The 21809-nt window shown below is 31.8% G+C and overlaps 2 protein-coding genes and 1 long non-coding RNA gene across 8 annotated transcripts; 2 read left to right on the top strand and 1 right to left on the bottom strand.

Moving 5' to 3' along the window:
- The first annotated feature begins 1985 nt into the window (after positions 1-1985).
- LOC105142517 (replication protein A 70 kDa DNA-binding subunit D-like) lies at positions 1986-21224 on the top strand. 6 transcript variants are annotated; one of them, XM_011050180.1, is made up of 16 exons: positions 1986-2106; positions 2507-2512; positions 6722-6806; positions 7756-7843; positions 8993-9077; positions 10723-10807; positions 16661-16796; positions 17855-18128; positions 18230-18329; positions 18410-18534; positions 18655-18736; positions 18841-18973; positions 19095-19252; positions 19374-19889; positions 20014-20143; positions 21138-21224. In XM_011050180.1, the coding sequence occupies exons 7-16, from the start codon at positions 16665-16667 to the stop codon at positions 21144-21146; spliced, it is 1659 nt and encodes a 552-aa protein (XP_011048482.1). In that variant the 5' UTR covers positions 1986-2106; positions 2507-2512; positions 6722-6806; positions 7756-7843; positions 8993-9077; positions 10723-10807; positions 16661-16664; the 3' UTR covers positions 21147-21224. The 6 variants fall into 6 exon arrangements, with proteins under 6 accessions (XP_011048482.1, XP_011048481.1, XP_011048483.1 ...); XM_011050179.1 differs by lacking the exon at positions 2507-2512; XM_011050181.1 differs by lacking the exons at positions 2507-2512; positions 6722-6806.
- On the top strand, positions 13488-15958 carry LOC105142549 (uncharacterized). Its single transcript, XM_011050231.1, has 3 exons — positions 13488-14100; positions 14410-14757; positions 15078-15958. Exons 1-3 carry the CDS (start codon positions 13488-13490, stop codon positions 15956-15958), a joined length of 1842 nt encoding a protein of 613 aa, XP_011048533.1.
- Positions 19992-21417, bottom strand: LOC105142518 (uncharacterized). Its single transcript, XR_845569.1, has 3 exons — positions 21256-21417; positions 21131-21196; positions 19992-20136 (listed from the first exon to the last, which is right to left on the bottom strand). It is a non-coding gene; the product is annotated as an uncharacterized LOC105142518 (long non-coding RNA).
- Between the last annotated feature and the right edge of the window lie 392 nt (positions 21418-21809).

The raw sequence follows: 21809 nt of genomic DNA, 5'->3' as shown, positions 1-21809 counted from the left end.
TGTTAGTTTGCGGTTAAAATTTTTTATTGATGGTGAAAAGAAAATCATTAATAATGTCTGCATTTTTTTTAGTTGAGAAAAGAAGGGTCATCCCATAACATAGCGTAAGGAATCAAACTAATTGTATCATATAATGTATAACGTATCGTGAAACAAACGTCTTGGATTGAGTTTTATAAGGATTCTTTTATTTCTCATAAACTACGGCCTATGAGCTTCTCATGGGCCAACAAAATCTATAAGAAATCCATTGTGACTCCTCCAGCTTAGGATATGAGATTTTCTCTCGGCTAAGTTATTATGTACGTTCTCTCTAGGCCATATAAATCCTTCCATTTCAAAGCACATGCTCTTGTAATTGTGAGTTTTAAAGCTTGTGTGGAACACGGCTTGCTACATTTCCTTATTTTTTTTTTATTTAAAATTATCTTATATATTTTTAAATTATTTCAATGTATTAATATCCAAAATAATATTTTATAAAAAATATTATTTATACATATTTTTAAACAAAAACACTTTAAAAAACATGATATCGAATTTTATAGACAATGTAGCCAGGTAACAAATGAAATCCCATTTCACTTCAGATGGCAAGAAAAAGAAATTGAATACAAGTAAATTTAAGATATCAACCTCTGTTTTTGGTGATGGTTTTACTTTGCTACCTACCATTTGAAATATTTCTGTTTACATCCTTTTGTTGGCCAACCACCTTGACTCAAATATTTCTTCTCCCTCTCTTTATGAAGCCCTTGATTGTTTCATTGATTACCTGCTCTTTTAACAGCATTAAAAAAAAACTAAAAGAGATCAGTGAATCACTATAGATTGTATCTAAAATCATTGTGGATTGCACTGTTTATGTTTAAAATTAATTCTTGCAATAAATTTTGGCTAATTTTCTTTCACTGTTTTTTTGTTAGGTATGTGGCAACATCCTTACCATGTATCTCTATGTTTTTTTTTTTTAACAGGTTACATCTAAGATATCAGTGAATCACTGTAGATTGTATCTAAAATCACTGTGGATTGCACTGTTTATGTTTAAAATTAATTCTTGCAATAAATTTTGGCTAATTTTCTTTCACTGTTTTTTTTGTTAGGTACGTGGCAACATCTTTACCATGTATCTCTATGTTTTTTTTTTTTAACAGGTTACATCTTTCCATCACTGGTATAGGCTTGGGTGTGGCTTTGAGGCTAAGCTGTTTGGTGTCTCTATCTAGAAGGAACATCATCTTGATTTCACTCCAAGATCTCAGTTTGTATCAGGATTTCAATTCTCACCAGGAGAAGTGACTTCGATTGGCTTTTAATTAAGACTGATTTTCTTCCTTATCTTATAGAGCTTTGTCTGACAGGGAATTTTAGCTCCTTCCTTTTCTTGCTGCTTGGGCTCTCACGGACAAATATTATAATTACATGTGGAAAAATTAGGGTTCGTGGACAGAAGCTCCCAAAAGTAGAGACCGAAAAATGAAGGGTGAACGATGGCTTGGATTTCATGATGGCTTAGGCTAAAAGGAAAAGAGACTTTTGTTTGTAGAGACGTGGCCGCCACCAGAAAATCTGGCTTGCTTTTAGGAGTCCTTTCTTCTGGATTGTATTTGTTATTATTATACAACACTAAATGCAATGCCCACTTGGTTAGATTTGATTCAGAGAGCAGGTGAGTTAGTAATTTTGTCAGATTTTGTATATTATTGCAGTGATTGAATGACTGACCAGTTTTGATTTTTTTTAAATTAATTTAATTTTCAGTTTGCTTTTTTGCAAAATATCACTTGACAGTGAAGCTTTGTTTATTAGGTGGCTTGGCATGGATTAAAAGGCTCTTTGTAATTCTTATTTATACATGGCTGGTCTGCTTACAGTTCTCTGTGTTGGTACGTCTTTCCCCCCAATAATTAAGGTGTGGACATGCATTTGGATGTTTCAGTTGAGATAATTGAGGGTGGGTGGGTTTAGCATGCTAATGAAAGGAGAAAAGGAGTATGGTTTTAAGCTATTTCAATTGACAGACATTTAATGCACGTTGAGGTTGGCATGTTGCTGCCATTGTGATGTGTAGTGTTTTTCTTGAGCGGGAAATGTGGAGACAAAGTGAGGGGGCTGATTTGTTAGCTTAATTCTGACTTGGGTAGGTGATAGATTGTCCTGTTAGAATATTTTTAAAGAAATCTATTTCATATCTGGTCATTTTTTCTTGGACGGGAAATGTGGAGACAAGGTGAGGGGGCTGATTTGTTAGTTTAGTTCTGACTTGGGTAGGTGATGGGTTGTCCTGTTCAATATTTTTTAAGTGCTCTATTTCATATCTGGTCACAACAATCACTTTTGTTTTGTGACATCCAGTTGGTTGCTTATTATCATGTTGGTAGGCATGTATTTTCCTTTTTCCTGCAAGGTTATATAATGCTTCAAGCTCTGCAAGGATATATAATGCTTCAAGCTCTGCTTTTGGATGTTCTGGCTCCTAACTTTTTCCTCGCGTTCTACTAAGACAAAGGTTAGTTTTTGGCTGGTCATTTCGTGTTTTGGTTTTATGCATATTCAATTATTCTAGACAAGGGATGCCATAATTGTTATTGGGCTGAGAGGTCCCCTTTATATTTGATTGTTGTTTTTGTAGCTTTTTACTCATTCATGATCAAGATTGTTGATATTTTTAAATTGTGCACCTCTCAACATTGAAACCTATCACTTTCATCAAAGTTTGATGACCAGAAAAGGTATAGAAACAGTGTTAAAATTATGCCTTTTGATATATTGTTGCCTTTAGTTCTGAAATATCTTGGTTCTTACAAGAGCCGGAATGCGTTCAGTTTGACACCTCGCTTTGACTGATTTTAGAGAGAGTAAAAATGACCAATCAAGTACTTTAGACACTGTAATGATACCGCTATGAGCATGCTTACAGCTCCTAGAAAGCTACAAGGTGAAGGAGAGATAAAATGACCAAATTTACCACTCTGATTTTGGTTTTTGCAATTGATTTTTTGGTTATTTAATTTAGCATTTTCTATCCAACTAACAAAAACTAGGAAAAGAGGAGTTAAATGCTCAAATTCAGAGACAAAATTCAAAAAGAAAAAGATTTGCAGCGCTTCTGCTGCCATATTCCTTAATTGGACCTTTTAGAAAATTTGAAAATAGGAGAATGGAAATTGGATTAGTTGCTTAGAGGCAGAGAAACAATTGAATTTGATTGATTTACTTTCTTTTTTTTTCTGTTTCTCTAGGAGTTGGGGAATACTGTCCTTAACCATAGCCTGCTGCTGGCAACTTTACACTCTATGGATTCTGGTTGAGCTGCAAGAAGCTATTCCTGGAAAGAGATACAATAGATATGTGGAACTTGCACAAGCTGCATTTGGTGAGAATCATGTCACGCTCAGTTGAAAATCTGATAGATTTCATGCCCAATAAACTATTAAATTCATAAGCTTAGAAATAATGAAGCCCGGGTATAGATTCAGACATTCAATCATAAAGTAAATTATAAGAGTGTTACTTGAACTATAACCTACTCAAATTGATTGGAATCAATATTTCACAGTGCTTGATTGGCATATCTGTTTATTTTGTCAATTATAGTTCAATGGCATGGTGATTTAAGCTAGAGAAGTTTTTGCCTTTTGCAATTTTTATTTTATATTGATTCTGAATTGTTGTGGTTGCAGGGGAAAGATTAGGCCTCTGGCTTGCACTCTTCTCAACAGTTTATTTGTCAGCTGGAACCGCAACAGTTTATTTGGGTTGCAAGTTATAAACTTAGTACTGAGAGGTTTGTTTAGACATGTCAATGCTTATTTCTAACTTTTTCCTTTCATGTGAAAGCTAGATTTGTTTATTGTCTCTTTATTGTGTTTTTAAGATTTGGCTCCTTTTAGTTGTTTTTAATTTTATTTACTTTTATTGAACGATTATTTGTAGCATTGTTTGTTGCCTTTTTTTTGTTATTAGTAATATACCAATCCTTATGCTCCAATAACATTTGACTATAAACATTCAGCAAATCAAAGTTAATAGCATTTGCCCCCAGGGACACTCCAAGCACAAAAATTACCTTAGCCTTCTCCCAGCCCCCAAAGAGTTTCGTATAATATTTGTGTTTGGTGGGATATAAATGAGGGGGGTTAAAGAAAAAGAAACAAGCTCTATTTCCAGAATGGTTCGTGTATTTGGGCCAGAAAAAACAGAGCCTAATCTTCTAGAACATTTAACACTGTTTGGTCATGGGAGCTTACAGAGTTTGACAATTGTGTTGTATGCTTTAGGGAATTAAAAAAAATTGCAGTTGAATGGAAAGACCACCAAATTTTCATAGAGTTTTGGCGAAGAACCTCAGTATATCTTCACTAATTTTTTTTTTTTTTAAAAAAACACCTCTCCATAACATGGACAAGAAGTCTAGCACCTAAAAAAAAACGATTTTCCATTAACAACACAGGAGATTTAGGGTAAGTATTTTTTGTTCCATCTAGTTTTGGATTAAAAATTTATTTTTTTAAAAAAAATTACGAATTGAAATGAATGAATTTGTTATTTGAGATGAGGCATTTGATGTTGATTGGTACTTAAGATATAGAAAAAATAGTTTGTTTGTGGCTTTTTTCATCTTGATTTGAAGTGTAAATTTGGCTGATAAGTGGATTTATGCATATGAAAATATTTGTTTTACAGGTTGCTTTACCTTTTGTGGACCTTCTCATAATCTCTAATCGTGTAGGCCATTAGTTTTGCTATCCACTTTCAAGGAATGTTTAACAAGGTATTTTCATGCCTTTTTTTTTATTAGACAGTGTTATGATTCATGATTGTTTCGTTCTTTCTTTCAAGTTATTTTCTGCTAAATTTGTTTAAATATCTTTGTTTTTGTAGAAGGAGCTTAAGTTGAATTAATAGCTAAATCTGAATTTATCTAAAACTAAATTCAGATTTAACTATATATAAAAAAAACCTTTGAAAATCTAGAAGCTCAAGTCTCACGCAATATGTATGGTTCCAACTGTTCATAAGCTCTACCTTGAAGATAAGCCTAATAATATAGACTCGGTCTTGGATAAGAATTTAGTTTTCATGAACTCAAGAGGAAGAGCTTAGCTCATATTTTGAATCTTAATATTTTGCAATTATGGCTATTCAAATTAATAGCACCAGGGACAATTTAATTTTCTTTTTGTACTTAAGTTTTCATTCGTTTAAAAACAAGTATGTTGTATTAGTTTATGTTCAATTCTCTCTATGTGAACAAGACAGTGGAAGTAGGGAACAACTTTTTTGTTCACCAAGCCGATCAAGTCGTGGCTGAAAAAGCCAAAACCTTGCAATATCATATTGTAATCTCTCTTAACATTGAGTTTTAATTGCAATTAGGGTTTTTAACTTGACTGGATACATTTGATTCTATCACAATTTTTTTTATTAATTTATTTATTCCTTAAAATGAATGGATTGGTTGTTTAATTTTTAATTGCTCTTGATGCTTTATTCCTTAATTTCTTCCCTCTGATTTTGTGTGTAATCAAGAGAACTAGCTTTGCTTGCAATTTCAGTTCTCACTGTCATTTTCTTAGACAATTTATGTCACCAAAAAGCTTTGGTTGAGACAAACAACTGCACCATCTTCACTTTTGTCTTTTCTACTTTGAACATTTTTGTTACTCAAAAGCTAATTGAATTTTAATAACTTAAGTTTGAGGTGTTGTTTTGCTTTGCTGGAAAATATATAATTGATGATATGTGTTTTTTAAAAAGGTGTTGCCTGAACTCATGCTTAGTGTTATGTGTTTTTTTTTTTTAAAAAAAAACTAATTGAACTCATGTTAATGGTTATTTAAAGAGATACATTCCTAAATGAAAGATGCTTAAGAATAAAAAATAATAATATGTTGAATATTTTTCCATTTGGGTGTTAATTGCTAGGTTAACTAATGAAATAATTTAGGCGATCAAGGTTATTACTTCTATGCTTCAAAGCGGAGAATTAAATTGTTTATTAGTTTGACATGGTAATTTAAGGTGTTATATGTTGAATTAAGAATTTTTGACATGTTGTTTTTTATTTCCTTGACCTATGAATTAAATTATATATAGTTAGCAATTAAATTACCACTTTAAATTTCAGTTTGTATGATTTCTGCCTGTACCACTTTAAATTTCAGTTTGTATGATTTTTGCTTGAAATGGTTTACAACTTTATGCTTAATCATTATTGTTTTATCGGGTTCTATTTTCTCTCCATGAATAGACATTGCTCATTTCAAGACCTTTCAATTCAATTACATGTGATTGCTGGCTATTTTTGTTTTCAACAATACTTGCATAGAGAAAATTCTCTTTCTGAAATTATGTTGTTTGTTGCCATGACTTTAATTAATTTTAGTTGCATGTAATTAGTGGTTGAATTATCGCTTTGAATTGAATTGCATATGATGGGTGGCTGAATTGGTTTTCAGCAAGATTTTGATTGGAAAAAAAATTGTTCATTTAATATCAAATCTGTTTTTTGTAGCAAATCCCACTCACTTTCTTTATTGTTGTACTTGCTTCTTTCCATTGCAACAACTATCATTTTTGCAGCCGAATGAACACATTTTTCATAATTATTTTCTTTCAATTTTCATAATCGCATTTCTTTTTTTATTGTTGTTATTGTCCATCTCTCAAGTTCAAATTTGCTTGGTGGCTATCTATTTTTCACCATTTGTTGCAGGCATACTATTCCAATTAGTGTTGAACTATCTCTAGGTTGTGAAGAGCTGCAACACCACCTTTTTCGTGTGTCACTCAAGTTACAGGTGTGCCATTATTTTCAGGCTTTACCTCTTTTTTGCTTGCAACTTTGTTGCTATATTTTTCTTTTCCATTTTATGTTTGTTTTTTTACAAATTAATTCATTTTGTTTTTTTTTAAATATTAGAAATATATTGATGTATTAGAAATATATTGAAATACTTTGTTGATAGAGTATTAGAAATATATTGAAATAAAGGTAAAAAAAACAAGTGCATGTCATGATCATTCATTTTCAAGAACAAAAGGTTGTGCTCCATGGGCTATAAAACCACATATGCCAAACAAATACATGTTTTTTATTTAAATATTACTTTGTCCATGCAAAATTAATGTAACCCATCATTATATAAAAACACCGACTCTTTACTGAAACCCATCATTATTTAAATATTACCTTGTCCATGCAATTTTAATTTTGATTTTGGGTCCATGCTTTTTATAGTTGAGAGTTTTTTGTTGTAATCCATGTGGTCTTTTTAATTGGTAAAGGCTATCATGTGGCATTGTTTTTTTTTCATTTCAGTAACCACAGTTCCCTTTATTCTTTTCATTTGCTTCTATAGTTTTTTTTTTTTCCTTTTCCTGTCATCTTATCTGTATGCCTTTGAATGGCTTCCATGTTTTTTTTTTCCCCAGTTTACAAAGTAATGTGTGAGTTGTATTGTGTTATCTCATTCCTTTGTAACATAATTAGTATAATGCATATATTATCTAATAACATTTTTTTCCTGCACTATGTTCACACAAAGCCTTAGGTTGCTTCATTGTTGTTAAGCTTCATATTGTTTTGTTCCCTTTTAAAAAAATTGTTATTTGAGATGAGGCATTTGAAGTTGATTGGTGCTTCAGATATGAGAAAAAACAATTTGTTTGTGGTTTTTTCCATTTGGATTTTAGGTGCTGATTTGGCTTATTAGTAGATTTATGCATCTGAAAATGTTTGTTTTACAGGTTGCTTTATTTTTTATGGACCTTCTCAGAATCTTTAATCGTGTAGGCTATTGGTTTTGCTATCCACTTTCAAGAAATGTTTAACAAGGTATTTTCATGCCTCTTTTTTTATTAAACAGCGTTCTGGTTTTTAGTTGTTTCATTCTTTCTTTCAAGCTATTTTCTACTAATTTTTTTAAAATATCTTTGTTGTTGTTGAAAGAGCTTAAGTTAAATTAATCAATGCTTATTCTTTGTTTGCATGATAGCTTGACATTAGGGTGTTGTTTTGCTTTGCTAGAAAATATATGCTTGCTGATATGTGTTTTTTTTTTTTTTTTTAAAAAGGTGTTGTGAACTCATGCTTAATGATATGTGTTTTAAGAAAGAGTTGATTGAACTCATGTTGGAGGTTATTTAAAGAGATGCATTCTGAAATGAAATATGCTTAAGAATAAGAAAAAACAGTATGTTGAAGATTTTTCCATTTGGATGTTAATTGCTAGGTTAGCTAATGAAATAATACAGGGAATCAAGGTTATTACTTCTATGCTTGAAAACATAAAATTAAATTGTTTATTGGTTTGGCATGGTCATTTAGGGTGCTACTATTGAATAAAGAATTTGTGACATGTTGTTTTATTTTTCCTTGGCCTTTGAATTAAATTATATATAATTAGCAATTAAATTATCACTTTAGATTTCAGTGCATCTAATTTGTGCCTAAAATGGTTTACAACTTTATGCTTAGTCATTATTGTTTTATTGGGTTTTATCCTCTCAACAAATATACATTGCTCATATCAAGATTTTTCAATTCAATTACATGTGATTGCTAGCTACTTTTGTTTTCAACAACACTTACATAAAAAAAATTCTCTTTCTGAAATTATGTTGTTAATTGCCATGACTTTAATTAATTTCAGTTGCATGTAATTGGTGGTTGAATTGTCGCTGCTTTGAAGTGGATGCATATAATTAGTGGTTGAATTGGTTTACAACAAGATTTTGATGGAAAATAAAATTGCTCATTTGGTATCACCTTTGTTTATTGCAACAAATTCTGCTCACTTTCTTTATTAGTGCATTTGCTTCTTTTCATTGCAATGACTATTATTTTTGCAGCAGATTAAACACATTTTTCATAATTATTTTTTATCGATTTTCATAATCATACATATTTTTTTATTATTGTTATTGTCCATCTCTAAAGTTCAAATTTCCTTGCTAACTTTCTATTTTTCACCATATGTTACAGGCATGTTATTTCAATTGGTGTTGAACTATCTCCAGGTTGTAGGAAATTGAAACACCACCTTTTTCCTGTCTCACTCAAGCTCTAGGTATACCTTTATTTTCAAACTTGACCTGTTTTTTGCCTGCAACTTTGTCATTGTATTTTTCTTTTCCATTAAATGCTTGCTTTTTTATGAATTAATTTGGATTTTTATATATGTTCATGTTTCCTTTATTGCATAATTAACTTTTTTGGTCAATTTTTTAATCTTATTCTTTCATTAAGTAGTTTGCTTTTAATTGTTTTCCATTGAAATTTTCAATTTTTGTCATATTATTAAAATTACCTTGATTGGAAAATTATAAACCATTCCCTTACGATTTAGTTTTTGTTAGATTTTGAATTAAATTGTATATAAGTGGCAGTTGAATTATCACTTTAGAATTGATTTCGTATAATATGGTTGGAATCATTAACAACATTGTGCTTAACCATTATTTTTTTTATTCTATTTTCTCCACAACAATATACATTACTCATGTCAAGGCTTTTCTATTCAATTACATATGATGACCGACTAATTTTATTTTCAACAATGCTTGCATTAAAAAAAATTTCTTTGTTAGGATTATGTTGTTAATTCCCATGATTTTAATTTGAACATGTAATTGATGGCTGAATTAATGCTTTTAATTGCATTGCATATAATTAGTGACTAAATTGGTTTACAACAAGAATATGGTGAGAAAAATTTTTGTTCATTTTGTAGCACCTCTATTTATTGCGATAATTTCCACTCATTTTCTTTATTTTGTTGCATTTTCTTCTTTCTATTGGAACTACTCTAAATTTTACGGCATAATGAACACACTTTACGTTTTGAATTTAATTGCATATAATTTGTGGCATAATTGGTTTACACCGAGAATTTATTGAGAAAAAAAATGTTCATTTCATACCACCTTTGTTTATTGCAACAAATGTCACACACTTTCTTTATTATTGCATTTGCTTATTTCCATTGCAACAACTCTGAATTTTGCAGCAGAATGAACATATTTTTCATCATTGTTTGCTTGCAATTTTTGTAATCACATGTATACATTGCTCATGTCAAGGCTTTTCGATTCAATTGCATATGATGACCGACTAATTTTATTTTCAACAATGCTTGCATGAAAAAAAATTTCTTTGTTAAGATTATGTTGTTGATTCCCATGATATTAATTTGAGCATGTAATTGGAGGCTGAATTAATGCCTTTAATTGCATTGCATATAATTAGTGACTAAATTGGTTTACAACAAGGATATGGTGAGAAAAAAGTTTGTTCATTTTGTAGCACCTCTATTTATTGCAACAATTTCCACTCATTTTCTTTATTTTGTTTCATTTTCTTCTTTCTATTGGAACAACTCTAAATTTTACAGCATAATGAACACGTTTTATGTTTTGAATTCGATTGCATATAATTTGTAGCTTAATTGGTTTACACCGAGAATTTGTTGAGAAAAAAAATGTTCATTTCATACCACCTCTGTTTATTGCAACAAATGTCACACACTTTCTTTATTATTACATTTGCTTCTTTCCATTGCAAAAACTCTGAATTTTGCAGCAGAATGAACATATTTTTCATAATTGTTTGCTTGCAATTTTTGTAATCACATGTATTTTTGTTGTTGCTGTTATTATCCACCTCATAAATTTAAATTTGCTTCGTGACTTTTTAGTTTTTACCATTTGTTGCAGGTCTGTTATTCCAATTATTGTTCAACTATCTCCACGTTACAGGAAGCTAAAACACCACATTTTTCTTGTCTTACTGCAGCTACAGGTGCACCTTTATTTTCAAACTTAGCGTATATTTTTCATGCTTTCTTTGTTGTTGTATTTGTCTTTTCCATTTTATGCTTCATTTTTTTTCAAATCAATGTGATTTTTTTCATGTGTTCATGTTTCCTCTATTTCATGATTAGATTTTATGTTTGATTTCTTATTCTTTTATGGAATTTTTATTTCTTTTCCATTTATATTCTCAATTCTAACCATGTTATTAAAATTGCCTTGATTGCCTATCTTTGATCATTTAAATTTATCTTTTAACTTTTAGAAGCAACGACTTTATGACTAGCAATCGACAAAGATTACAACCATTCCATGATGTTGGACCTGGTGTTTCTTCACCATACAACTCAACAAGCCATATTTATAGTGAAGGAAATTTGGGCGATAAAATTTTTTCATTCACACAAGCAACACCGTACAACTCTAATCATCTAACCAATGACCACTCGCTTTTACATACTACTGATGATGGTGCATCATGTTCTACTTCCTTACAAGGAAATTATTCAATCTCGAATAATAACACCTTTTCATCAATAGCATCAACAAGTCAGGCATATCTTGCATATGGATTTCCCTTCTATGAAAATGTCAATAACAATACTAGCTTTGAGACTAACACCACACATGGACCAATTGCTTATCAAAGCCTATTGGTTGGCCAATCTGAATACCAAAAAAAATGAAAAAGTGAGTTTACCTTGAAATTTCCCCAACTCTCATTCATTTTTTTATACCTTATATCATCCATGTTCTCTTTTTTTCATTATCTTTCATTTTCTTTGTAATTTCTAGGGGAAACATGCGAGTATGTTGACTTTGGTGATAAGACTTTTACATGTCGCCATTGTAATGCGCTTTTTTGGCTCCAAGAACGTCTTGCACGTTCATCCAAAAAGAATCCATCTTTCTCACTTTGTTGCCTTAATGGTCGAGTTTCCCTTCTAGTTATGCAACCAACTCCTCCAATTCTTGATTTTCTTCTTGATCCCAGCAATGGTTCTGCCTCAAAAACATTTCGGGATAATATACGAGCTTATAACTCTATGTTTGCTTTCACATCAATGGGCGCAAAGATTGATACTTTTGTTAATGATCAACCAGCTCCATATGTGTTCAAGATAAGTGGTCATTGTCATCATTTAATGGGCTCTCTCTTACCTGTAGATGGAGAATCTCCAAAGTTTGCACAGCTCTACGTGTTTGACACTGCTCACGAAGTTGCAAATAGACTTTTACCATTTACAAGAGACTCCAAATCATCATCTTTAGATGAGAACATTGTTGTGGATCTTTTAAGAATGCTTGATGAAACGAATGAGCTTGCCAAATTATTTCGCAAAGCTAGAGACAAAACGGATCTTTTAAGAATGCTTGATGAAACGAACGAGCTTGCCAAATTATTCAAAATATTCAATCTGTTGATTATAAACTTCGCTTACTTGGAAAGCGAAGCCATGATTCACGCCAATATGATGATCCTACATCAAATGACATTGGTGGATTAGTTGTTGGAGATATTGGAGATTTTTTCTCGGAACGAGATATAATTATTGAATGCTTCTCAGGTTCTTTAAAAAGGATCTCAAAATTACATCCAAAATTCATGGCATTACAGTATCCCCTTTTGTTTCCTTATGGTGAAGATGGCTACTCCTGTAATATTATGTTTGTTGATCATGGACTTGAAAAAACAAGGAAAAGGTCAAGAGTTCCGATGCGAGCTTATTATGCTTACCTTATCAAATTGGGAGAAGACATCAATTTTTTCATCGTGTCACTTACCTTATCAATGAAAGGCTTGGGTGCGATAATACCATCATTAAAGGAGGTCGTTTGTACCAATAATTCTTGGTCGATGCATTTGTTAATGTTGAAGAAGATCGTCTTGATTATATCAGAGCTAATAAAAAAGATTTACGTACAGAAGTTTATAAAGGTATCCATGAAGCTGTGTTTAATGGGGATGTTGAAGGTTTCTCAGCTGGGAAAATCATTGTTCCATCTTCTTTAACTGGTAGCCACGTTATATGATCAATAATTATCAAGATGCAATGGCTATATGTAGAGCCTATGGAAATCCTGACCTATTTATTACATTCACATGTAATGTTAATTGGCCGGAGATACGAAGGGAGCTTATAAAAGGTCGAATTTACAAACATGAAGACAAGCCTGATATCATTACACGTATTTTTAGATCGAAGGTTATTGATATGTTAGCCTTCATAAAATCAGGCAAGCCTTTTGGTCAGATAATTGCAGGTGCCTTATCTTTATCTCATTTCTTCTAAACATTACAACTTTGTATTCTTATTAGGATTGTTTGGCTTAGTTTTATTTTTATTTTGTAGATGTTTGTGCAATTGAATTTTAAAAGAGGGGTTTGCCACATACTCATATATTGATTTGGTATTTTGTAGATGTTTGTGCAATTGAATTTCAAAAGAGGGGTTTGCCATATACTCATATATTGATTTGGTTTTTATTTTGTAGATGTTTGTGCAATTGACTTTCAAAAGAGGGGTTTGCCACACACTCATATATTGATTTGGCTACACTCGAATTTTAAATGTCGTACACCTGAAGATGTTGATTCCATTATTTCAGCTAAAATCCCTGACAAATTTACTGATCCAAAATGCTATGAAATTGTTTCAAGATTCATGATGCATGGTCCATGTGGTCTTGCAAATCCAAAATCTCAGTGCATGAACGAGGGAATTTGCTCAAAAAAATTCAAGACACAAACTGCTTTTGATGATAATGGCTTTGTTTATTACAGACGTCGTGATCTTAAAGACAATTTTGTTATCAAAAATGGCATTCAGCTCAATAACAGATATGTTGTTCCATATAATAGGGAACTCTTATTACGATACAATGCCCACATAAATATTGAGATCTGTTGTCAGTCAATGTTAATTAAGTATCTTTTTAAGTACATAAGCAAGGGCTCTAACAGATGTAGAGTTGTTGTTGAAAAAGATCGTGCTGATGAGATCCATACGTATATGAATTGTCGTTTTATATGCCCATATGAATCGGTCGGGCGTCTTCTAGAATTTCCAATACATTCAAGATCACCTCCTGTTGAGCGACTTCAAATCCATTTGCCATTGCATCAAAATGTTGTTTACTCGGGAAATGAAAGTCTACCATCAGTACTTCAAAAACCAGGTATTGAAAAAACAATGCTCACAGAATGGTTTGCAAGTAATAGAATTGATCATGAAGCACGTCAACTTTACTACTCGCTACCATCAGTACTTCAAAAACCAGGTATTAAAAAAACAATGCTCACAGAATGGTTTGCACGTAATAGAATCGATCATGAAGCACGTCAACTTTACTACTCAGAATTTCCACATAAATATATTTGGGATCCTGGTAAAAAAGAATGGATTCCAAGATCAAAAGGTTTTAGTCTTGGTCGATTAACATATGTTCACCCTGCTTCAGGAGAGCTCTATTTTCTAAGACTACTCCTTAACCATGTAAGAGGAGCGTTGAGCTTTGATTATCTAAAAAATGTTTAGGGTGTTGTGCATCCAACATTTCAACTTGCTTGCAAGACCTTGGGACTTTTAGGGGATGATAAAGAATGGGAGGACGTCTTTTGTGAGGCCATGGATACTGCAACATCTCCTCAAATTAGGAATCTCTTTGTTAATGTTGTTCTTTTCTGTGATGTTGCTGATCCAGAAGTTTTGTTCAGTAAATTCTGGCGCTCAATGTATGATGATATTATCACCCGTTTCAAGTCTAGCTTTGTCATGCCTAATCTTAAATTATTCGATGATGAGCTTAAAAACTATGTTCTATATAAGCTTGAGCTTCTCTTCAATGTTGCTGGCACATCTCTTGAAAAACACAAGCTTCCAATGCCTGATGGGCGTTTATTGTCAGAAATAAAGAATAAGCTTTGGTTCGACCCCGGTCTTACCGGGTTATTTATTACTTCGACACTCCTGCACTTGGGAGAAGACATCAATCTTTTCGTCGTGTCATCAATCAATGCCAACTAAATTACTACGATATTGCAGATCTTATATGTCAGCTTTCCCACAACTCAATCAATGTCAACTAAATGCAGCATTCATCAGCTTTCCCACAACTCAATCAATGCCAACTAAATTTTTGTGATTGTGTTGTTAGATCTATCCTTGAAAAAAGATAAGAATTAATTTTTGTTCATGGCCATGGAGGAACTAGGAAAACATTTTTATGGCAGACAATAATTAATCGGTTGAGATCAGATGGTTTGATCGACCTTGCTGTTGCATCATCGGGCATCGCATCACTTTTGCTTCCTGGTGGGCGCACAGCTCATTTAAGATTTAAGATCCCCCTTACTGTTTCTGATACTTCATCGTGCGAGATTAAAAAAAAAACTGATCTTGCACGCCTTCTAGAAATGACCTCTCTAATTGTATGGGATGAGGCTCCAATGAATAATCGGTGTTGCTTTGAAGCATTGGACCGCTCACTTCGTGATGTCTTAACAAATGGTAATGACTTGCCTAATGATAAACCATTCGGTGGGAAATCAATTTTGTTAGGAGGAGATTTCAGACAGATTTTACCTGTTATTCTCGGAGGAACAAAGGAAGACATTGTTCATGCATCTCTTTGCAGCTCTGTTTTGTGGTCTAAATTTAAAGTTCTCACTCTTACAGAGATTAGGAGGCTATCATCCAATGGACTTTCAAATGATCAAAAGAAAGAGCTTGCTATTTTTGCCAACTGGATTCTTGCAATTGGTGATGGAACTCAACATGATGCTTTATTCCCTGATGATTCTGATGCATCCATGATTAAAATACCGCAAGATCTTTTGCTTGAACCTGGATCTAACCCCATATTAGCAATTGTTTCAGCTGTATATCCCTCTATTCGTGATATCAATATTGATCCATGCTATTTTAGAGAGAGAGCAATTGTAACTCCAAGAAATGCTACAGTTTCTGAAATCAATGATTTTATCTTAAACATGTTGCCAGGAATGAAGCGGATTTACCTAAGTACTGATACTGTTTGCAAAACATCGAGCGATGGTGATAATGCAGATATTTGTATCCCGTTGAATTTATCAATCAACTTGAGTTCAATGGAGTGCCATCCCACACAATTTCCTTGAGAATTGACACACCAATAATGCTTTTACGCAATCTTAATTTATCAGCTGGCTTATGTAACGGAACAAGACTTATTGTTACGCAACTTGCTGAGAGGGTCATAGAAGCTCAAATAATAACAGGGTCTTCTATTGGAAATCGTGTATTTATTCCAAGGATTGTTTTTCCAATAAATGATGCAAAATGTCCATTCACAATTAAACGAAGACAATTTCCTATAAGACCGTGTTATGCCATGACAATAAATAAAAGTCAAGGACAATCATTGAAAGTTGTCGAGGTTTTTCTCAAGGATCAAGTTTTCACTCATGGACAATTATATGTTGCTCTTTCACGGGTTACATCAAGACAAGGACTAAAGATTATCACATGCGATGCTGAAGGAAATCATTCAATCTATGTGAAAAACATTGTGTATAAAGATGTTCTTAGCTCTTTATCAGTGTCTTAATCTCTCGGAACCACGTGTTATTTAATTGTCAATCTTTTACTCCCTATCTTTTTTTCTTTTCTAAGGTGATGCTTTTTATAAAAGAAATTGTTTTTTTTTATTCATCATTTTTAATTTGGGCATGTTTCCATTTTTTGTTTTTCCCCATTCATTTTAAATTAAATATTTGTCATACATCTCATTCTTTTTATTAATATTAGCCTTACTATTTTTATCATTGCTCCTAATATTGTTTTTTGTTAATCATTTGCAGGACAATGGCTCTACCTATAAAACAGTTTAAAAAATACAACTTCTACCCTTCATTACGAGCTAGGGCCTGTCGAGTTTGGATTGCTAAATTTAATGGTCAGCCAAGCAGTTTTAATTGTGTTTTTGTTGACAATCAGGTATAATTTATCATGAAGATATAACCACTAATAAATTTTATTTTTCATATATTTAAATGTTTGAATAATACATGTCCACTCATTTCTGAATATTTTCTTTATTTTGGCAATTTAACATTTTTTTCACTTAACTAAAGGTACTTATTTGCTCTTAAGATTCCCTATCGAAAACCAAGTTTCCTTTCCTTTTTAATTAATTATTATGAAGCTATAGTTAAGTTCACCACTAAACCAGTAATTGCTTATTCAACTTATGGAAAAAACTTTTTCAATATTGAAATTGTAAAAAAAAAATAACATAATGAATTTTTAGCATCCATTTATAATTTACAATCAACTTTGTTTTCTACATGTTTAAAAAACCAGACAAACCCTAAGCATAGCATTTACTTTCTATAATCCATAGAAAATTTCATAGAGCTCAGGTAAGTTTTATATATTCTATTACTTGATATGATTTAATCTAAAACTTTGAGAGATTTTATGATGCATTCACTATTAACTACACCAATTCACCATGGAAATCTCAGTTACAACTCCATACTAGAGCCACGGTTTACCAGGTATATTACACCAAGTTATACACAAGAATTTACAAGCAACCAAGAACTATATTTATCTTTTATTCTATATATCTTTTATATACAGCTTTCATTTATACAATGGTCTACAATAATTAATTATAATATATGTGCATCCTATTAGAAATAATGTTTTACCTTCACCTCAATATATGTTTGTTAACTTAGAAAATCTTCCTTCAAATTCATAGATTGTATACATAACAACCAATTTAAACATTCTAAGAAATATTAAGACATAAAATCTCTTAAATTCATTATTAAAATCATTCCTTTAACTTAATGTTCCAGTAGTACCAATACCTCACTTCTAATGTCATCAAAACTCTTCTTTAAATAATTTACAAAACCTTATTACATATTGCATTCAAAATTCTAAACCTTATTACATATTGCATTAAAAATTCTAATCCATTTGGTTGTTGGAATGGTGAACAATTATTTTTTTCATTCAATATTAATCTCTTATATATATAGGGTGGAGCTATTCAAGCTTTAGCTAAAACAAGGGATCTCCTAACATTTGCAGCAACAATTATTGAAGGAAATCACTATGAAATCAAAGGATTCTATACTTATGAAAATAGAGCAGTAAACATAGTTGTTGCCCATGATGCTGTAATTGATCTCAAATCTAACACAAAAATTACAGGCATTGAAGCTATTACACCTCATGTTCCTAGATACTACTTTAATTTTATTGACTATGCACATATTCTGACCAAATCAAAAGGCTCCAGAATTCTTACAGGTTTAGCATTTACTTCATTCATTTAGCCTATTATAAAACATTTCTATTATTGAACTCAACTTGATAACATCACTTAAAGGCATTCATTCCTGTTTTTTAAGATGTCCTTGGAAGACTTAAAGCATTGCAACCACTTGAACAAGTTATGGTGCGTGGACAGACGCTCGAAAATAAGAGAGAATTCATGCTTGAGAACATTCGGTGAGTTGAAAAATTAAATGCAAATTACCTTACTTTTATCAAGCTTATTGATCAAATTTGTTTTGTATTTTCTTTCAAAGTGGTGAGGAGCTTCGCATAACTCTTTGGGGTGATAGTGCTAGAGATTTTAATGAACTCGCTCTTCATAACCTACCATCTCCTGTTATTATTGCGTTTGCTGGATTTCGTGTCACAGAATTTAAGGGTAATCTTAACTTTCATTTAATTTTTTTTCTAAAAATAATTTTTTTTAAGATTTTTATTTTCATTCTGATCCAACTAATTCTCCTTTCATTTTATTACAAAAAACTCTTTTGTTCACAAGGAAAACCAAATCTTAACAATACAGCCGCCTCTCTTTGGTACTTCAATCCGGACATACCAGAATGCTTAGCATATAAACATTTGTAAGTTATTCCAATATCAACCATCCCTCTTATGCTTTTCCATTATCAATTTTTTTCTAACTAATTATTTTTTCACTATCTTTTTTAATTGATTGTACATGCAGCTTTGCACAACTACCTGTTGAAATACAACAACTCCCTTCATCATCAAATATTGTTTTATCGATAGAGGAACAAATCAAAGAAAATAGAAGAACAATACATGAGATTCTTTGTATGAATCCTTATGAGCACAAGGTTACTTTTTAAACCCTTTTATTATTAGCTTTGATAACATGCTTTACCTTCTTCATATAATTAGTTTTTTAAATTTCATTTAACCACATTCCTAAAACATATATTTCCTTGTCATTACCAGCATCTAAGATTCACCTGTCAAGCTTCGATTGTTGACTTTGATTTTCCCAATGGCTGGTGGTATCCAAGCTGTCCAAAATGCAACAAAAAACTTAGTGGGGGCGAAAAAAATTACACGTGCATGGATCATGATGCTATCACCTCTCTTCCAGTCCCATGGTAACTCATCTAATTTCACAACTAAAGCAATATTAAGATGTTAGATAAAAAAAATAATATTCCTCGGATACATTATCATAAACTTCTTATTAATGAACATGTCATCAATTTTATATTATAGGTTTCGCTTAGAATGCATTGTTACCGATGGAGAAGATGTCACTAATTTTCTTCTATTTGGGAAAACCGCGGAGAACTTTTTTGGATCATCAGCCCATCATTATGTCTATGATAAAAAATTTATTGATCCCTCAGTTCTTCCTCCTGCCATGGCAGCAAAGTTGAACAAAAACATGATTTTTCAGCTTCGATTTGGTGCTTTCAGATCCATCACCAACAGATGTGAGGTTATCATTACTAATATCTTTGACGACACCACAAATAAGAGCATCCATCTTTTAGAAACACCAACTCCAGAAACTAAATCATCTGCTACATCCAAGACATCTACTCCATTAAGCTCTATGAAACAAGTTCTTATAGCTCCATTAACTCCACAAACTACTATCACACAACTTAGGATTGCTCCTAATTCCTTGGAGACACCACCTCAGAACATATCACCAAACAAGGAAACAAGCATAAACAGTGAAGCACGACGTGCACTTGATTTTGAAGCTGCAACACAGCAACTTAGGCAAGTTTACATTTCCTCACACTTTCTTTACATTTTTTTTTGTCCTTGACACGTGCTAAATTTGATTGTTCTTAACCTATGATGCTTATGCCATGCATCTCTTTAACTCCTTTGATTACAATAGTCATGAAGATGAGCATGACAAAGCAATTGAAGTCCAAGGAAACTTAGGAGACATAGCTACATCTGAGACATTTGATCACTCACTTCCTCCTTTGAAAAAACAACGGACAACATCCTCATCATCCTCAAAGGTTTGATTTTTAACCTCACATTCTTATAAATCATTGTCCAATTTGTCCAACATGCCTTTTATTTGTTATTTATTTTCTAATTCTATTTGTCTTTTATTATTTTACATTTACCTATTTCTCTTCACTTCACAGCTTATAATTGATGAGTTCTTCTCTTCTTTACATGCTAATTATAACATTGAATACAATTCTTAAAAGAGAAAAAATCATTCCTTGGCTAATTTATATATCAATATTAATAATTTTCATTAAAACGAATGAATTAGTAAAGGATATACATATATTAACAAGAATATAATATTAAAAAAAACATATTTATTAAGTGCACACAATAAATACTCATATAAAGAAGAAATCATTACAATTATATATGTGCATATGTTACTTAAACAATTGCAACAAATATGGTTACTTTCTTGGTGAATGCTGTAAATTAAAGTCATCCTAGAGATTGGGGAACCATGACGCCAATTCTTGATACAGGATATGCACAATGGATAATCCACATTCAGGCAGGGCTGCAATCTTTCTTTCAGGTGCTGTAGGCTTTGAAAGCACACTATCCATGCATACACTGCACTTAATTTCTTCATTATGTTTTAATGTCACAAGAAACTTTTGTTTCGTTTCTTCTCACATGATTTCAAATGCTCCCCTCTTTCATCTTCCCTCAAGAAATATTCACAACAATATGATGCCGGAGTTTTTCGAGAAAAAAAGTTTTTTTTTTCAGTTTAGGATTTTTATTGCTTTGAAAAAAGTTTTATAATGATTACATAAACTGTATATACAATAATATAAAAAAAAAAAACATGGTCAATTTTTATATCTTGCTTCATCCACATATTTAACTTCATTTACTGCATAAATGTTGACAATTTTCAACCTTCAATTGCATCTATAACACAGAACATAAACATTTTTGTGAAAGCTATTTAACATGTCCAAAAAATACAAATAACAATGACTTGGATTTATTGTCTTTACATCGCAGGAAAACTAGCAATTTCTCTACAAATGACTTGGATTTGGATTTCTATAGCAAGAACATGACTGCTACCTCTGTAATTTTGATATAATTTGCAAACAGTAATCTCCTTTAAGTGCTCAACAATCTAGCAGCTTATTTTCACTTTTGATGTTGTTTATAACTTAATCTATATTATCATGACTATTGTCTCTGTAATTTTCATATAATTTGCAAACAACAATATCCTTTAAGTGCTCAACAATCTGCTAGCTTATTTTCACTTTTGATGTTGTTTATAACTTAATCTATATTATCAAAGCTTTCATACTAGACTTGGCTTCAATTCTCTTCATCATTACCTAGCAATCACTTCTTTCCAATAGATGTTATTTTCATTCTTGCAAAAAAATTATGTCTCCATACACGTAACCTAAGATCACTCGCACCAAAGTGCAGGGACACTACAATGTGTTTATTTTTTTTTCTTTTCTATCATTAGTTCGTTATGTTTGAAAGCTTTAGTTTGGCTCATAAACATGTTGTCGATGTTCTTACATGTGCAACTTGCATTTTGCTCTTTTCTATCAACTTTGCTTTGCTTTGACTGTGCTATTGATTTTTTTTTCTAGCGTAATACGCTCTTTTGGGTTATGTCAATTTGTCTTTGTTGGAATTATGTTCATTGTCGATTCGGAT

The sequence above is a fragment of the Populus euphratica genome, unplaced genomic scaffold, assembly GCF_000495115.2.
Source record: "Populus euphratica unplaced genomic scaffold, PopEup_1.0 scaffold147.1, whole genome shotgun sequence".
NCBI lineage: Eukaryota > Viridiplantae > Streptophyta > Magnoliopsida > Malpighiales > Salicaceae > Populus > Populus euphratica.
This window is presented reverse-complemented; position numbering and strand designations above follow the sequence as displayed.